This window comes from Neofelis nebulosa, chromosome 13 (genome assembly GCF_028018385.1).
Source record: "Neofelis nebulosa isolate mNeoNeb1 chromosome 13, mNeoNeb1.pri, whole genome shotgun sequence".
Taxonomy (NCBI): domain Eukaryota; kingdom Metazoa; phylum Chordata; class Mammalia; order Carnivora; family Felidae; genus Neofelis; species Neofelis nebulosa.
The window spans coordinates 91464181-91479176 of NC_080794.1; the positions used below are offsets into that span (position 1 = coordinate 91464181).

Consider the following 14996-nt stretch of genomic DNA (forward strand, 5'->3'; position numbering starts at 1 on the left):
CTCATTAAATACCCGACTGCTCACACCTTAGAGACAGGCGCGGCTTTGCGGGGACACCACCTGCAACGCTGAAACCCGTTTCGCTGAACTGACCTACTCTCGGGACTGACGAGCGATGGAGCAGGCCGTCCACTCGGCGCCTGGACTGTGACGCTCTGGGGGAGCTTCAAGGGGGCGGGGGTGTCGCTGAAATTCGCCACTCGGGCACAACATCATGAGCTGAGACATTTACAACACAGCAGGTGCGAGAAAGGCGCCCCCTTCCTTCCTAACAGAGAACACCCCCCACGCGGACGATGGTGGAAGATGTCCCCCCTGCACCAGGAGGGAGGTAAGGCCGAGAGACTTCTGGACAGACCTGCTTCTCACCTTCCGGTCCCCCCAGAGTGTGGTTACTCTTCCACATTGCCTCTGTCCAACCCGACATGAAAACACGTGGGCCCGGCCACTTCTTTGGGTCTCCATGACCTCACGAGGGCTCCTGGGCCACCTAAGACTTGCACTAAATAAACGTGTCTTATGTCAGCTGACTACTCGGGCTTAGCGGTAAACCCTAACAGAGCAAAGTCTGCCTCCTGCGGGTTCTCAGGAGGACCCAGCCCAGAGGACATGCCGACTTTGGACTTCTGGTCTCCAGAGCTGTGGGAGGATATGCTTCTGTCGTCGGAGGCCCTGAAGCTGTACCACTTCCTTAGCGGCCCTAGGACACGGATCCTTTCCCCGCACCTTCTGGAGGTGCCCGCCTCTGAAAATACCCTGCTTCCTTCTGGTGTCGGAGACCCTGCCCGCTGGGCCCCAGCCTCTGCCCTTACCTGACACCCGCTGTCCTCTGTCCCTGCCAACCGGGCCATTTGTCACGTGGCCCCACTGCAGCCCCCTCTGACCCCCCGTGTCCTCCAGCCGGGGCCTGACCACACCACTTCTGGGAGGCCCACGGGCCGCCGGGCACTCGACAGTTGTCCGGGAGGGGCCCTGGGCTCCACCCTGGCGTCCTTCACATCGGCCACGGGGCTCCCCCGAAAGGGCTGGCGACCCCCCTCGGCCGGAAAGGCTCGACCGGCCCGGCCTCCACGGTCTGCCCAGTCTGGTGCCATCCCTGCTCGCGGGGACTTCGGGTGCGCAGGCCACACGGGCAGCAAGCACAGAACGGGAGCGGGAGCACTGGGACCCTTTCACGACTGAGCCTCTGGGTCCAATCGGTTCCTCGAACAAAACGACTTTCTGAGCCGCTTCCTCCAGTAATCGACTTGGGTGGACTAAGAAGAAATGGAACCGGATGGTCGCACGAGGAGTGGACTATGCCGACCCCAGGACCCAGGGTGGTCCCTGTGAGTGCGGCGGCCGGGGGCCCCCGCGAGTGTGGGCGGCCGGGGGTCCCTGTGAGTGTGGCTGGCCAGCACGGCCCGGAAGAGCTGCTGAGCAATGAGGGTAATTGCCGTGTTCGCTCAATGCTGTTTATGCGCTTTGCAGATTTAGTGATTCACCCCAAGCTCTTTTCCTCTCCAAGTAATTTTGCTCCCCAGAAAGCAAATGCCTGATGACAGGTCCTTGGAGCCTCAACACATCATAATGAAACTGGCTCCTGGTCCCACCTGGCGAGCTTCTCCCCACGGGAAAGACTGTCTGGCTGTGGATGGAGGGAAGAGTGGGAGCCCGGCCTCCATGGCACCAGCTTCCCGAGGGTGCCTGGCTTCACTGACCGGGGACCCACGTCCAGACCCCACAGCGGCTTCACTGACCCGGGGACCCACGTCCAGACCCCACGGCGGCTTCACTGACCCGGGGACCCACGTCCAGACCCCACGGCGGGGCCGCCCCTCGCCGGGGGAGAGCTGGGATCAGGATCTCCCGGGCGTGCCGACCTCTGCATGCCAGACTGCCCTGCGGAGCAGGATTTTGTCTGCCTCGTTCCCACGTTTCCCAGCACCTGCAACGGGGCTGGCACATAGTGAGGACATTTTGATAAACATGTGACGAAGGGTCCAGTGCCGTCCAGAGACGCTTCCTCTCCAGGCAGAAGGAGCAGGTGTGGCCAGGCTCCTGCCCCAGGGTCCTAGCAGGGTGCTCAGCGAGCCAACCGCAGGCATGTCCTGGCCACACGGGGCCCCTCATCCACAGACAGGCCCTCGACCAGCTACCCGGGTACCGGGGGTGGGGGTCCACTTCCATTTTCTTATGTAATCCCCACAGCACCCTCGTCTTGAGGACGAGGAAGAGAGTGCAGTCGGTCCCCACGAAGCCCCCGTTCCAGCCTGCAAACACGGGGCCCAGCGTCCAGGCCAAACCCAATGGAAGACGTACAGCCACCTCGACGACTTTGTTTTGTGTCTGCATCAGACAGAATCAAATAAGCACCGGAAAGTGAGGGAGACTGATTCTCTCCTGAAGGACTCAGGAGTGAGCTGAGCACGTGCACGGTAGGCCGGGGCCACCTGCCTCTGGCTCCCTCCCCAGCACGGTCCACCTTTCCTGGAGCTGACAAGCTTGTCCTAAAATTCATTTGGGAAAACAAGCAAAAATAGGCAGAAAAACATTTAAAAATTTTTTTAAGTTATTATTATTATTTATTTTTGAGAGAGATACAGACAGAATATGAGTGGGTTAGGGGCAGAAAAAGAGGGAGACGCAGAATCCGAAGCAGGCTCCAGGCTCCGAGCTGTCAGCACAGAGCCCGACGCGGGGCTCGAACTCACAAGCTGTGAGATCACGATCTGAGCCGAAGTCGGACGCTCAACCGACTGAGCCCCCCAGGCGCCCCCAGAAAAAAACATTTAAAAGGAGAGCAAGGCAGTGACCACAGACACTAGAACTTCACCCGTGAAAGTGTGTCCTGGGGCAGGACAGGTGTTCAGGCCAAAGGGAAGGAAGAGAGAAGCCAGAAACAGACCGCCGCAGAAAGGCTTCGTGTAGCATAACGGTGGCATCTCAAATTTATGGGAAAGTGGACTTCTTAATAAGCGATGTTGGAACAACCGAATCACTATTTAAAAAAAAGACACAATTGGATCCATTCATGACAAGCCACAAGCCAGAACAGATTCCAGACGCAGTTCTAACACGATGCATGAGATGTAGGCGTGAGAAAAGAAAACACGGTGGGGGCAGGGACAACATTCCCAGGACACAAAACCTCTGGCAACAAGGAGAAAGGTCAATAAACAAGACTACAGAAAAATAAAACTTTTTTACGTGGAAAAGACACATAAAACTGAAAGACAACACACGGGGAAAATATTCGCAATTGACATCAGAAACGAAGGGCTAACATCCCTGGTATTCAATGAGCCTCTAAAAAAAAAAAAGACCATCAACTCGATAGAAACACAGGCAAAGGCCCGTCACTTGGCCTCCTAACACTTAAAGATGCACAACCTTGCTTATCATGAAGTGGACTGGAGGGTGGCAGACGCGTCCCGCCCACAAAGTCACCGCGCCAATGAGCGCTGCTCCAGTAGCCGCTGGAGGAGGGGGGATCCCCTTCGTCCTGGAGCGCCATTCAGTGAAGGGGACAAAGGCCTTTAACCCGCACGAGCTGTTCCCTACAAACTTCACTGACGGCAAGTTTGTTTTGTAAATAACTATGGCAGCCCATCAGAGAACAATCCCCCGGAAGGAGGGGGTAGCGGTGGTCATAGCTGGCCGCCACTCTCTGCCGGGGACCACGAGGTGGGGGGTGCCGCGGGGTCGAACCTGACCCGCCCTGCAGGTGGAGACCATGACGGATGCACACAAGGCAGGTGGGAGCACATCAGGGACCAGCACGCACGACGGCCTGGAGGCCCACGGAGGGACCACGGGGATACGGGGACACGGGGAGTGGGGCCACGGACTGTCCCGGACGGGCCTCGTGTGGATGGCGTTGCGCGTCATCGCATGGGCCATCGCCATCAAACCACGGAACATTTGTGAGACGTCGGGGAACGTGAACCTGATACGAGCGGCTGGCGTGAAGCATCTCAGGCGTGGGAGGGGCCGTGGTCATGCTTGAGGAGAGTCTTCCCCTCTCGCAGACACAAGCTGCAAATGCCGATAAGGGGAAACACTTTCCTGGGGTCATTTCCCGGAGTGTGGGCGGGAGGCGGGCAGCGGCCGGCACTGAAACTAGGCGTCCACAGAGCTGGAATGCCCGGGTGATGCGGAACTGCTCTCCTCCTCCCCGTCTGTACCTGTGCTTGAAGTTTTCAATTTATTTTTTATTTTTTCAATGTTTTTTAAAATTTATTTTTGAGAGGGAGACAGAGCGTGAGTGGGGGAGGGGCAGAGAGAGAGGGAGACACAGAATCCGAAGCAGGCTCTAGGCTCTGAGCCATCAGCACCAAGCCCAACGTGGGGCTTGAAGCCACAGACTGCAAGATCATGACCTGAGTCGAAGTCGGACGCTTAACCGACTGAGCCCCCCAGGCGCCCCATGTGCTTGACGTTTTTCAAAATTAAAAACTAAAAATTAGAAGATGTGAGGCCTGAGCAGGGGCCTCAGCAGTAGCAGCGGGTGAACCCCAAGAGCTGCCTCCCCAAGAGGCAGAGCCCACAGGACGGGCAGGTTTGTGGTGGGGGGTGGGGCGAGCTGAGCATTGGCGCTGGGGGAGGCTTGGGGGTTGGGATCCTGGGGCCTGAGGGCTGAGTGCCTTGGGAACCTCGATTAGCCCACAGGCGGCAAAGCCCACAGGTGGCCAGACACCCAGACTGGAAATGGACCCGGGGGGCTCCTGGGACAGCCTGGTCCAGGGCGCCCACACCACCTCCCACTCCTGAAGCATCCAGGCAGCCGCACCGGCCTAGTAAAGGAAGCTCCCTTCTCACTCAGGACACACGTGGGGGCGGCCGTCCCTGGCGGGCTGTGGGCTCACCCTCCGCCGTCCACCCACGTGGCCCGCCCCAGCTACTCGGCCCAGAACCAGGTGCACCTCTCGGGCGTCAGTCCCCCAGCAGCCCCGCAGCCAGGACGATGACCACTCACACGCTGTCCGGGGACAAGAATGAGAAAGCAGGTGTGAGCATCCTTCTCCAGAATCAGCCTCTAGGGAGATGGCTATTCTAAGGCACAAAATCGAAGCCTGGGTGACCCAGAGACCAACCCAGCAAGTTCACATTGTGCTCTGGCCCACTTCGAAGCCCGTGGTCTGTTCGATGCTGCTCCCAGGGGAACCCGCCACGCGGGGTCTCTTGGGTCCGAGGGTGCCGGTCCCTGCAGGTCCCGTCCTGGCCTTGCCCTCAGCCTGGGGGGTGTCCAGAGCTGACCCCTCCACCAAGTGAGCTCCCTGTGGGAGGGAGAGGAAGGAGGCTGTGCTCTCGGCCCCCGCCCTCCCTGCTGCCCCTGTCCAGTTCCTTCTCGCTGGAAACGGACCGCCCACGGCCCCTCCCACCAACGCACCTGGTTCTCCGACCGGGGCCTTGTGCCCCTCCCCCGACTCCTTAGGGCTTGGTCTATTTGGTCCCTGGCATCCCTCTCCCCTCCAGAGTCACTGCCCTTTAGCCCCACCGCACCCCACCCAGCAGGGTCCCTTTTTTGGGGGCAGAATAGACAGACCCAGGTCAGCTAGGCAGGGTCCCTCATCGGGCTGGTGGCTCTGTGGCTAAACTCTTCCTATCAGGGCACCCCAGGTAATAGCTGCTCATAGGATCACTTATGAAATTTAAATCCGAACATGGGTTCTGCAGAGTGGAACCAAGACGGAAAGGCAGCCGTGCAGGAGGCCCAGGGCGCCGGGTAAGAGTTGTGAGCCGATCCGGCACCCAGAGAAAGGCCAAGGCCAAGCCCCCCGCCCCCCACTAGTGTTCCAGGGCTCAGGGCCTGGGGCGTGAGCAACCTGGGCCTCACCAGCCCTGCCTGGGGCTCCGGGTCAGATGAGCCAGAACTCAGGGTCTCAGGGGTGACCCTCGTTGGAGCAGGCGTCAGCCTTTCCCTGCTTTTAACGCTGAACGATACTGCATGGACGGACCACTGTTTGTCCACTCGTCCACAGTGGACACTCGGGTCCCTTCCACCTGTGGGCTCCTGTGAATTGTGCTGCTGTGAACACAGGGGTGCGGGTGTCTGAGACCCTGCTCTCAGTTCGGGAGGGGCCCGCCCGGAAGTGGGATGCATGGGCCGTATGGTCCCGTGGGATATTCTAACGGCAGGGTTTTAATTTCTTTCAAGTTCTCTTCTGTTCATTGGCCTATTCAAGGTTTCAACTTCTTCGACCACCAACGTGGAAAATTTTCTATTTGCTTGCCTTTGTTTGGATTTTGATTTTGGCAGGTGTGTGTGTGTATGTGTGCGTGTGCGCGCGCTGGCTCCCTGTGGGACGGGATGAGAACCCTCACTGTCCAGGGTCATTTGTGTGGCCAAGAGGGTGGAACTTTGGGGGAGAACTGGGGTGTGGGCACGTGCGTCCCAAGGTGACCGGCGCCAGGCCGCCAGCTGCAGGCTCCTGCCCACACTGCCGTCCGCGGCCCGCCTGCCTTCGGCCAAGCTTCCCGAGGTTCCCTGAGCGACCTACGTGGCGGGGTCACCGTCAAGCATGTGACGGGGGAACAAGAGCATGGTTTCTGAGATCCAGAGTCCAGACCTGGTGCCTGGCCGTCTCAGGATGTGACCGGGTCCAGGAGCGGCAGGAACGTGATGTCTTGGAGCTCCGGCCACTGCCGCTCTCTCCCCGAGGCGCTTCTGCCATTACGGATAGTGAAGCCCCCAGAGGGGCTCATCCCGGGTCAACTGGAGATCCTGTAGCTCTGGGTGGCTGGTCACTCGCGTCGTCTCAGGTGCTGCCAGGGCAGTCCTGGGACGTCCCCACAAACAGGGTCATAAGCTTCAGGACTGCTCTTTCCTCCCAGCCCACCTCATCTCCAGAGACCATATCAGGAGCTGGGGTCACAGGGGGGTCAGAAGGTTCCTGAATTAGTGGGGTCTGTGGCCAAGGTACATTGTGCCCTATCTTAGTTGTTTCCCCATAAACTGGAGAAATACGAGACACGCTACTCTGGCCACATCGCGTGAGGCTCCGCCCACGTCATGTGAAGCTGGCCACGACACGAGAGGCTGGCCAGTGCTTTCCTCCCTCCACGAGTAACAGCCCAGCGAGAGCCCTCCCACAAGAGCTGGACCCTGGGGGGAAGGGGAGAGTGTCCCCGGGCCAGATTTCACAGCAAGTGCCCTAACTCAGAACCCACGGCCTCCTGACGGGTCTGGGCCAGGTGGTGGGCAGAAGGCAGCCAGGCCCACCCACCTGAAAACCGACAGCAGTAGGCACTCCCAGAGGCCTCTGTGTGAGCTCCAGCCCAGCCTTTCTGTAAGTTCAGAGAGGAAAACGGTGCCCTGGGGTGCGGGACACGCAGGGCTGCGGGCAGGAGGAGGCCCGGCCAGTGAAGGGCAGAAATCTGCCCAGAGACAAAACCAGGCCACGGGGCCAAAAGGGGATGGGGTACGGGACAAAGGCTGGGACACTCCCGCTCAAATACCACATCGTGACCACTGCGAAGAATGCACCCAGGTCAGGGGACTCTGCACTCACAAAGGGACACCCCATGCCCAGGAGCCAGGCCTTTGCTTCCTATAAAGGGCTGTGCCCGTCTGTTGCCTCAACCTTTGCTTCCTGACGATCCAGTGGCCTGACCAGGTGCACACTTCAAGGAGGCTCTGTAGCCCATCATGAGTGGGGACCCAGCCTCTGCGCCAGAGACAGCATCACCGGGACCCCAGACCTTCCAGCATGGAGGACATTTAGTCCCAAATGCCCCTGGTTCAGTCAGGAGTGGGAGTACAGGTTGGCCAAGCCAGACCCCCCCACTCCACACCCCCCACCCCTGCTGGGTACATCAGCCGCAGCCAGTGACCGTTCAAGTCCTCGGCCACAGCAGCCAAGGGAGGGCAGTCAGAGGGCAGCAGAAGCCGTAGGGGAACAGGGGTAGGAGGGTGACAGGGTCTCCACTTTCCAATACGCTGGAAAAAAACTTAGAAAATAAAATCTATTCACAATAACAAAAAGAGACGATGTGCACAACAGCTCAACATATGATAACTACAAGAATGATATATAATAAACAGTAAATCGTGAGGGATTAATATGAAAATATATGACAACATTTGAACAAAAATATACTAGATCTCTAGCTAGGTAACAGATCAGTCTTCTCTTAATCTTTACATGTAATTCCTACCCAGATTTCATGTTTCTTTTGATCATGACAAAACTTAGGTAAAAGTTCAGTTGGAAACATACGTGAGGACAGCAGGCATCTTGTAAGAGCAGGGGGGCGGGAGGGGGACGACTGATTAGAAGACCCCCTAGTGGTAGGGGGTAGGAAGCCAGTACAGACCCTGGGGTCCCCAGGGAGGGAGGGACAGGGCAGCCCGCCAGTGGCCCAGGGGCAGTGAGGCCAGGTGCAAGGTTAAATTTCTGATGGAGTGAACAAGTCTTTTCCAACCCTGAGTGTTTGCTTTGTTCTGACTAAACACAGTAATAGAGGTCTTAAAGCAAGGGCGCAGGGCTGACTCGAGCGCCTCAGGGGCACAAAGCTGAGGGGAGGGGGGCAGGGAGGAGGAGGCTAGGGGCGGGGGGGAGGGGGGGGTGCGGTGGCACTCGGGAGCGGGGCGGGGACAGGCTAGGGGCGGGGAGAGAGCAGACTGGGGGCGGGCAGGAGGCGACAGGGGGCGGGGAAGGGGCAGGGAGGGCGCGGGAGGGGCGGTCCAGGACAGCCTGGGTAAGGGAGGGGGCCGGAGGGGGCCGGAGGGGGCCGGAAGGAGAAGCAGGGGGAGGCTGGGGCGGGGAGGGGACAGGCTGGGGGCGGGGAAGCGGCAGGGAGGGTTTGGGAAGGGCAGTCCTGGACGGCCTGGGTAAGGGAGGGGGCCGGAGGGAGCTGGAAGGAGAAGCAGCGGGAGGCTGGGGCGGGGAGGGGGCGGGAAGGGGTGCACCTTACCGACCCCCACTACATCCACCCCGAAAAGGCGGTGTGCCCGGCCCTCGAGTGTCACGGCCGCAGGGAAAGGGCAGCTGGGGAGGCAGGGCCGCCCCTTGCCCCGGGGAGGGTTCGGGCGCAGCCCCGCAGAGGGTTTGGGGTGGTTTGGGGAGGAGCACAGAAGGGCCCCCGCCCAGCAGCCCGGCCGGGACGCGCGGACGTGACATGAGGCCCCAGGGGTCACAGAGCCTCGCAGTTCCGTGCTCGCAGCCACTGTGGGCACCACTCTGCCCCCCTCAACCCGGCCGGCTCACGTGACCGCCAGGGCCAATCAAAGTGCCCCAGCACCCCCGCGTGACTGGTGCCGGGCCGCAGCACAGGGCCGCACCCAGCCAATCAGAGCGCTGCCTGGTGAGAGCGGCGCGGACGGCTCCCCGGGCCCTTCTCCTCCCACCTGACCGTCCCCTGTGTGGCTCACTTGGACTAAGGCTCACTTGCCACCGGAGGCCCAGGGCACCGGCAGACAGCGCCTGCCAATGGCTGTCACACTCGTCCCCGCGGAGGCGCGCACCTGCTCCACCTGCTCACCTGAGCTGTCACCTGTCCCGGAGCGAGGCACGCAGCTGGGCTCACACACGCTTGGGCGCGCCGGTTCCCCCGGCCCCCAGCCCAGGCACGCGCAACGCTCGAGGGTCCGTGGCAGCGGCCGCCCTCCCGGCCTCCTGCACTGGGGACGCTCCCAGGCTCCCCGCCTGGTCAGAAGAGCCGGGACAAGGCTCCTCGACCCACGAGCCGGGGGTTCTCGGCATCGAGACGGTGGACTCGCACCACCTGCTCCCACGCTCCCCGGGACGTGATTTCTCCAAGAATCGGGAACTTGGGAGGGAAAGGGGAGGTGGTGGTTAATAGGGGCAGAGTTTCGGTTTTACTAGAGGAAAGGAGTCGAGGCGACGGAGGTGGACGGAGGGGTTTCTCGCACAGCAGTGTGAACCCGCTCCACGGCCCTGAGCCACACACTTACAAATGGTTACAATGGAACGTTTCCTGTTACGTGTAATTTATCACACACACACACACACACACACACACACACACACACACAAACCTAGGAAAAAACAGGAACGAAAACATTAAGCAGTCTTTGTACCCAAGGACCGGGTACAGCAAGCTTGGATAATCCATTTTCCGGAGCTATTGTCCCGAAGGGCGGGGCAGCCACAAGGTAACTGCTCACACCAAACGCACCAACCGCTTTGCTCCCATTCACTGAGGGGCATGCGTGAGCTCCGAATGTTTACACCCACTCGACCAAGAGTGGCTTTCAGAGTCATTCTTACAAGGCCAGTCTTGACTGTGGTGTCCACGTGGGGCTGAGTCTATGCAGACATCTGAAATAAGGCCGCGCACAGAAAGGCACATTGGGCCAAGCCACACACACTTGGAGCCGGTTGTGGCGAGCCTCCAAATCCTCATTCCTTCTCCAGTGGGGTCACCGCCCTAGCCCCCGAGAACAGCCGGAAGGACCAAAGCCCAGGTCTGTCCACAGTCCGGAAACCCGTCCAGCACACGGCACCCCTCAGCTGCAACCTCGTTAGGGAGCAGGAAGGAGTCCTCCCACTACACGGCAGCTTCTAAGGGTAAAGTCTCAGCAGGACCCTGTGGCTCCCTTCCCTCCCCACCTCACCACCCCGCAGAGCTCTGTTTCCGGGACCCTGTGGCCAGCTGGCTTTTAAAGCCAAGAACTGGTCAGAGGAGCCAGAACCCTGGGGTTCTGCAGACGCTGTGGGGGGTGGTGCTGCTCAGCAGCGTATGGGGGGATGGTAGGGATGGGGAGTGGGGGGACAGTGAAGTGGCTGCCCCAGGTCGGTCCCCAACACCACTCCTCAGTCCGTTTCCAAATGTCTGCATGACTTCCATGTTTCCCCATAGAAGCCAGTCTTGAATCCGGGTCAGGGTTGGTGCCCTCCAATGCCTAACTAACCCTAACCCTAAGCCCCACCTTGTCTGCCCCTCGACCTTCCCCACGCTCTCTGTGGCTCTAGGGGACAGAATTTACACTCAGTTGGGAGAAGCAGGGAGGGCAGAGGTCAGCCTGACCAGCAGATGTTAAAATACTCTCTCCCTAATGAAAGAGTGCTTGAGTGAACTCCTGCAAAGGAGCTAATTGCCCCGGTTTATGACTTGCCCAGGCCTTGGGCGGCCTGGGCCACAGCACCCACACAGCTGTGCGGAGAGGGGGCCAAAGGCCTCATCTGCCAAGCCTCCTTATCTGCCGAAAAGAAACTATCCATTCAGAAGTGACCCATTTACGACAGACCCATCAAGGCAGAGTCCCGAGAGCTAATTTTAACCTTCCCGGAGCGCTCGTTAAGCCTCTTTGAGTTATAATTACCCCCAATCTCTAGACATTAGGAGGCAGCAATCAGGAAGTTAGATGTGGCCAGAAGGAACTGGAGACGGTCTCCGCACAGGCCTATTTCGAGGAGCCAGCAGCACGGCTGTTCTGGGTGAGACCCGTGCTCCCCTGCACCCCAGTCCTGCCTTCTGCTCCCCTGGAGAAGCTGCCTGGCCTCTGGGCTCCAACTGCAACAATGGTGTCCGAGTGTCCCAGCGGCTCCCGGACACTGGACATCTGCCGCCACCCCCTCCCCACAGCAGGGGCTTCTACGACACTTCCCTTTGAGGCCGCGAGCCGGCCCATTTCTAAGGAAAGCCGCCCCATTGGAGAGCAGGGGTCAGGGTCTCGGTCCCGCGGAGCCCAGAGCTGTGCCGTCTGCACCCTCAGCCCCCGGCTGACTTACAAGCCCCCCAAAGACCTGGACTAAAGACCCTAGTGCTCCTGAGTGAGGCTCCCTAGTGCCCCGACACCCCCCACGTCGCCAGCTTGTCCACAGGGCCCCCCGACAGGCACAGCTGGGGCCGGCCTCTCCAGAGCTGGCGGGCAGAGGGGTTGGTCCCGTCATGGCCTCCTTGCTGGCTCCGCCTTACCTTGCCGAAGCTGCCCTTTCCGATGGCCCGAAGGATCTGGAAGTGGTCGAAGTTCACTGCAGAAAAAACAGAGGGATGCCGGGTCAGGTGGCAGAAAGACCCGTGCCCTCCACACGCCTGGGGCTGGAGCAGCCCCCCGAGGCCACCCCCCACCACTGCAGAGAGTCCCCTGCGGCCCCCCAGTGACACACTTCACCCTGGAAGTGGGCCTGGGTGACGGCTGAAGGCGGAAGTCAGGCTCCTGTGCAAAGCAGGGAGCGCCTGGGCCAGGGCAGAGAGGTGGGTCCTAGGGGCCATGCTGTCCCTTGTTCTGGGTTCCTTGCGGGGTCAGGCCAGGCCACCACACCCACGGACCCACAGCCGGGATGGGGCGTGAACAGAGCCGATGGTGCCCGGAACAGCCCTTCTTCGGTCCCAGGCACCCAGACACCCCCTCCTGAAAGCTGCACCCGACGCATGAAGCCTTGCAAGCAGGGTCCCAGGGGTCCCAGGTGCCCCGAGCCTTGGAAGCAGGCCCCCCACCCTCCTGCCGCATCTCCCGGGGGTGGTCGCCTGTGGGTTCGCTGAATGAGCTAAAGGGGAGCCTGCCACAGGCCCAGGGTGAATAACAGGGACTTTCCGAAGGGCGGTCCCCGGGCCTGTGGGGACCACGGGGGAACCACCCAGATCCTGGTTTCTATCAACTTTGTCCAGACATGAACCCCTCCCAGAGAAAGGGGTCATTAGAAATCGCAGCCTTGTTAACTGTCACAACTCTCAGGAAAGATGCTCCCCGCCAGGCACACACAGTGCCCCGGGGAGCGTTAACCTGTGAGTGAGAGCAGTTTGGAGTCGCCAGTCCGGGGCTCCCGCTTCTGCTCTCAACCTGATGCCGTGTTTCCTTCCCTCTTGCATTTCCGGGCTCCAGGCAGCCCCAGCCAGCCTTGCTTTCTACACCTGCCCCCTCCCCGTCCTGGCTGGGGCTCCCCCAGCTGACTCTCAGGCCACCAGCTGGGCCCCACCTGTGCCCCAGGTCTGTGCCCCCCTAGGAACAAGTTCTGTTCCCCAGGTCTACGTCCCCAAGTCCGTGCCCCCCTAGGTCTGCATCTCCAAGTCCGTGCCCCCCATGCCTGTGCACCGGGCAAACCTGGCTCCATGTGCCCCCCAACACCTGTCAGAAACTCGGGGTCTCCAGATGCCCACGAGCCCTGGGGCCTGGGCCGCCCCTACAGGGAGCGGCAGACAAGGGCCGTGGCGTTCCCACCCCGAGAGCGAGAACAGCACATTGGGCCTGCGGAGGGCATCTGCCATACAAGGCCCAGCACGTGGCGCTGGGAGGTCCAGCCCAGCGAGCCCCGGAGGAGAAGTTAGGGTTCGGCCGGCACGGTGCTGGGCCCCGAGTAGGGGCACCACCGGGCCAAGGGTTAGCAAGGGGGCTCAGCCAGCACAGTCCCTGGTTTTAGAGAAACCACAAATCCTGGACTTCAGGTCCTTCCAGGAGAGGAACAGAACAGGAAAACAGGAACCAAGGTGTATGAAACCACGGGTCAGGAGCACAAGGGAACCCGCACCATGCTTCTCCCTGCACTTTTATGCCCTGGAAAGCTAGGTTATCATGGCGGGCTTCCTGGATGGAGAGGCCGCGGGGAAGAGGCGCTCAGAGGTCTGGGGGGCATGGAAGCAGAGAGTGCGAGCACTGTGGGGAGCTGTGGCCTGGCTCCACACTGGCTAGCCCCGTGGCCTTCCCTGGGCCCGCTTCTGGGACAGGGAAGGGGGGACGTGTAACCCAGTGCACAGCACCCTGTGGTTTTGAGCACTTCCTAAGACCCCAGGGTCGGGGGGTGCACGACGGGATTCCCAGACAGCAGGCAGGGCACTGAGCCGGCCACGTGGAAGCTTCACAGGGGAGACACAGGTGGGACGGGAACCCCAGCCGTAGCTGCTGGACAGGCGAGGCCGGCGAGCCGGGAGGGGTCCCCGGGCAGGCCCAGGGCTGGGCAGGGCGGGCATCCCATCGGGGCCAGCAGCCGTGAGCGAGGCCGTCCCAGAGGGCGGTAGCTCTGCCCACAGTGACCCTGCTCAGAGGAGCAGCCGGCCCGGACCCCACCAGGGGAGCCTCAAGCCCCACTGAGTAGCCAGAGGCACTCTGTCCTCTGCTAAGTGGAGGTTCCTCGGGTCACCCCTCGGACCGGCTGCTCCGTCCCGGCGCCCAGGCCCCCGTCACTGCACCCAGCGGCTCACATGTGCTCCGGAGACCCTCCAGGTGGAACCGAGAACCAGCTGCTGCTCTGGGTCCCTTCCCCCACGTGGGCTCTGGATCCACTGTGGACAGGACCGGGACCTCCCCTAACTGCCCCCGCCCAGCATCCTGCCGCCGTCAGCCCCACTCTGGCTCCTAAAGGAGGTGCTGACTTTCGTTCGGGCATCCAGAGGCAGGGTGAAGAGGAGATCCACCGCCAGGGTTTGCCCGAGTAGCGGTGGACGGATGTGGCGGAGTGCGCCGTGTTGCATCAGGTGGATGCGCAGAAGCCCACACGGCGTATACGCCACCATCCAGAAGTCCACAGGGTTCAGGAGAGTCCGTGCCGATAAAGTGTGAAGTTCCCCCAAACACTGAACCCAGCGGGTCTCACCAACAGGAGGAAAGGGCTGGGGCCCCCAGGAGCCCACCGACCCCCAGATTCGCGAGGAACACACCAGGAGGGCGTGGGGGATGGGGCCCCACGCAGGGGGGTGGGCTCGGTCCATGTTTGCTCAACCCAGAGAGGGGGGCTGCAGCCACCAGGCAAATGGAGCCCAGAGGAAGGCTGGTTCTCACCCTGGGTGGGGGCCATGCGGTGTCCCAGGAGGGCGCAAGCCCAGTGGCCTCCAGCCCCGCCTGTCTGCCCCGCCCCCACCCCACCCTCAGCTCCTGACGGGCCCCACCACTGGGTGCAAAGCCTCGGGCCCAGCTCCTTGTGGGGTTGAGCCCAAGCCTTGGAGGCCACGCTGCTGTCCCGCAGGCAAACCTTCTGCTCCCCACAGACACAGGTCACCACCCCGGTCCCTGGGAGTCTCTACCCTCTCGTCCCCTGGGCACACCTGCAGCCCCAGAGGGCCCTGCTCTCCTGCACCTGGCACCGGGGGCCCTCGGGCACCCCCATCTTGCAGGG

The 14996-nt window shown here is 61.2% G+C and overlaps 1 protein-coding gene across 2 annotated transcripts in view; it reads right to left on the reverse strand.

The window, feature by feature from the left end:
* The window catches only part of STK32C (serine/threonine kinase 32C), a 78569-nt gene that overhangs the window by 20041 nt on the left and 43532 nt on the right, over nucleotides 1-14996 (reverse strand). For both annotated transcript variants that reach the window (XM_058698198.1, XM_058698197.1), the window contains exon 2: nucleotides 11866-11921. In XM_058698198.1, coding sequence (XP_058554181.1) covers nucleotides 11866-11921 — 56 coding nt within the window. The remainder of the gene's footprint in view (nucleotides 1-11865; nucleotides 11922-14996) is intronic.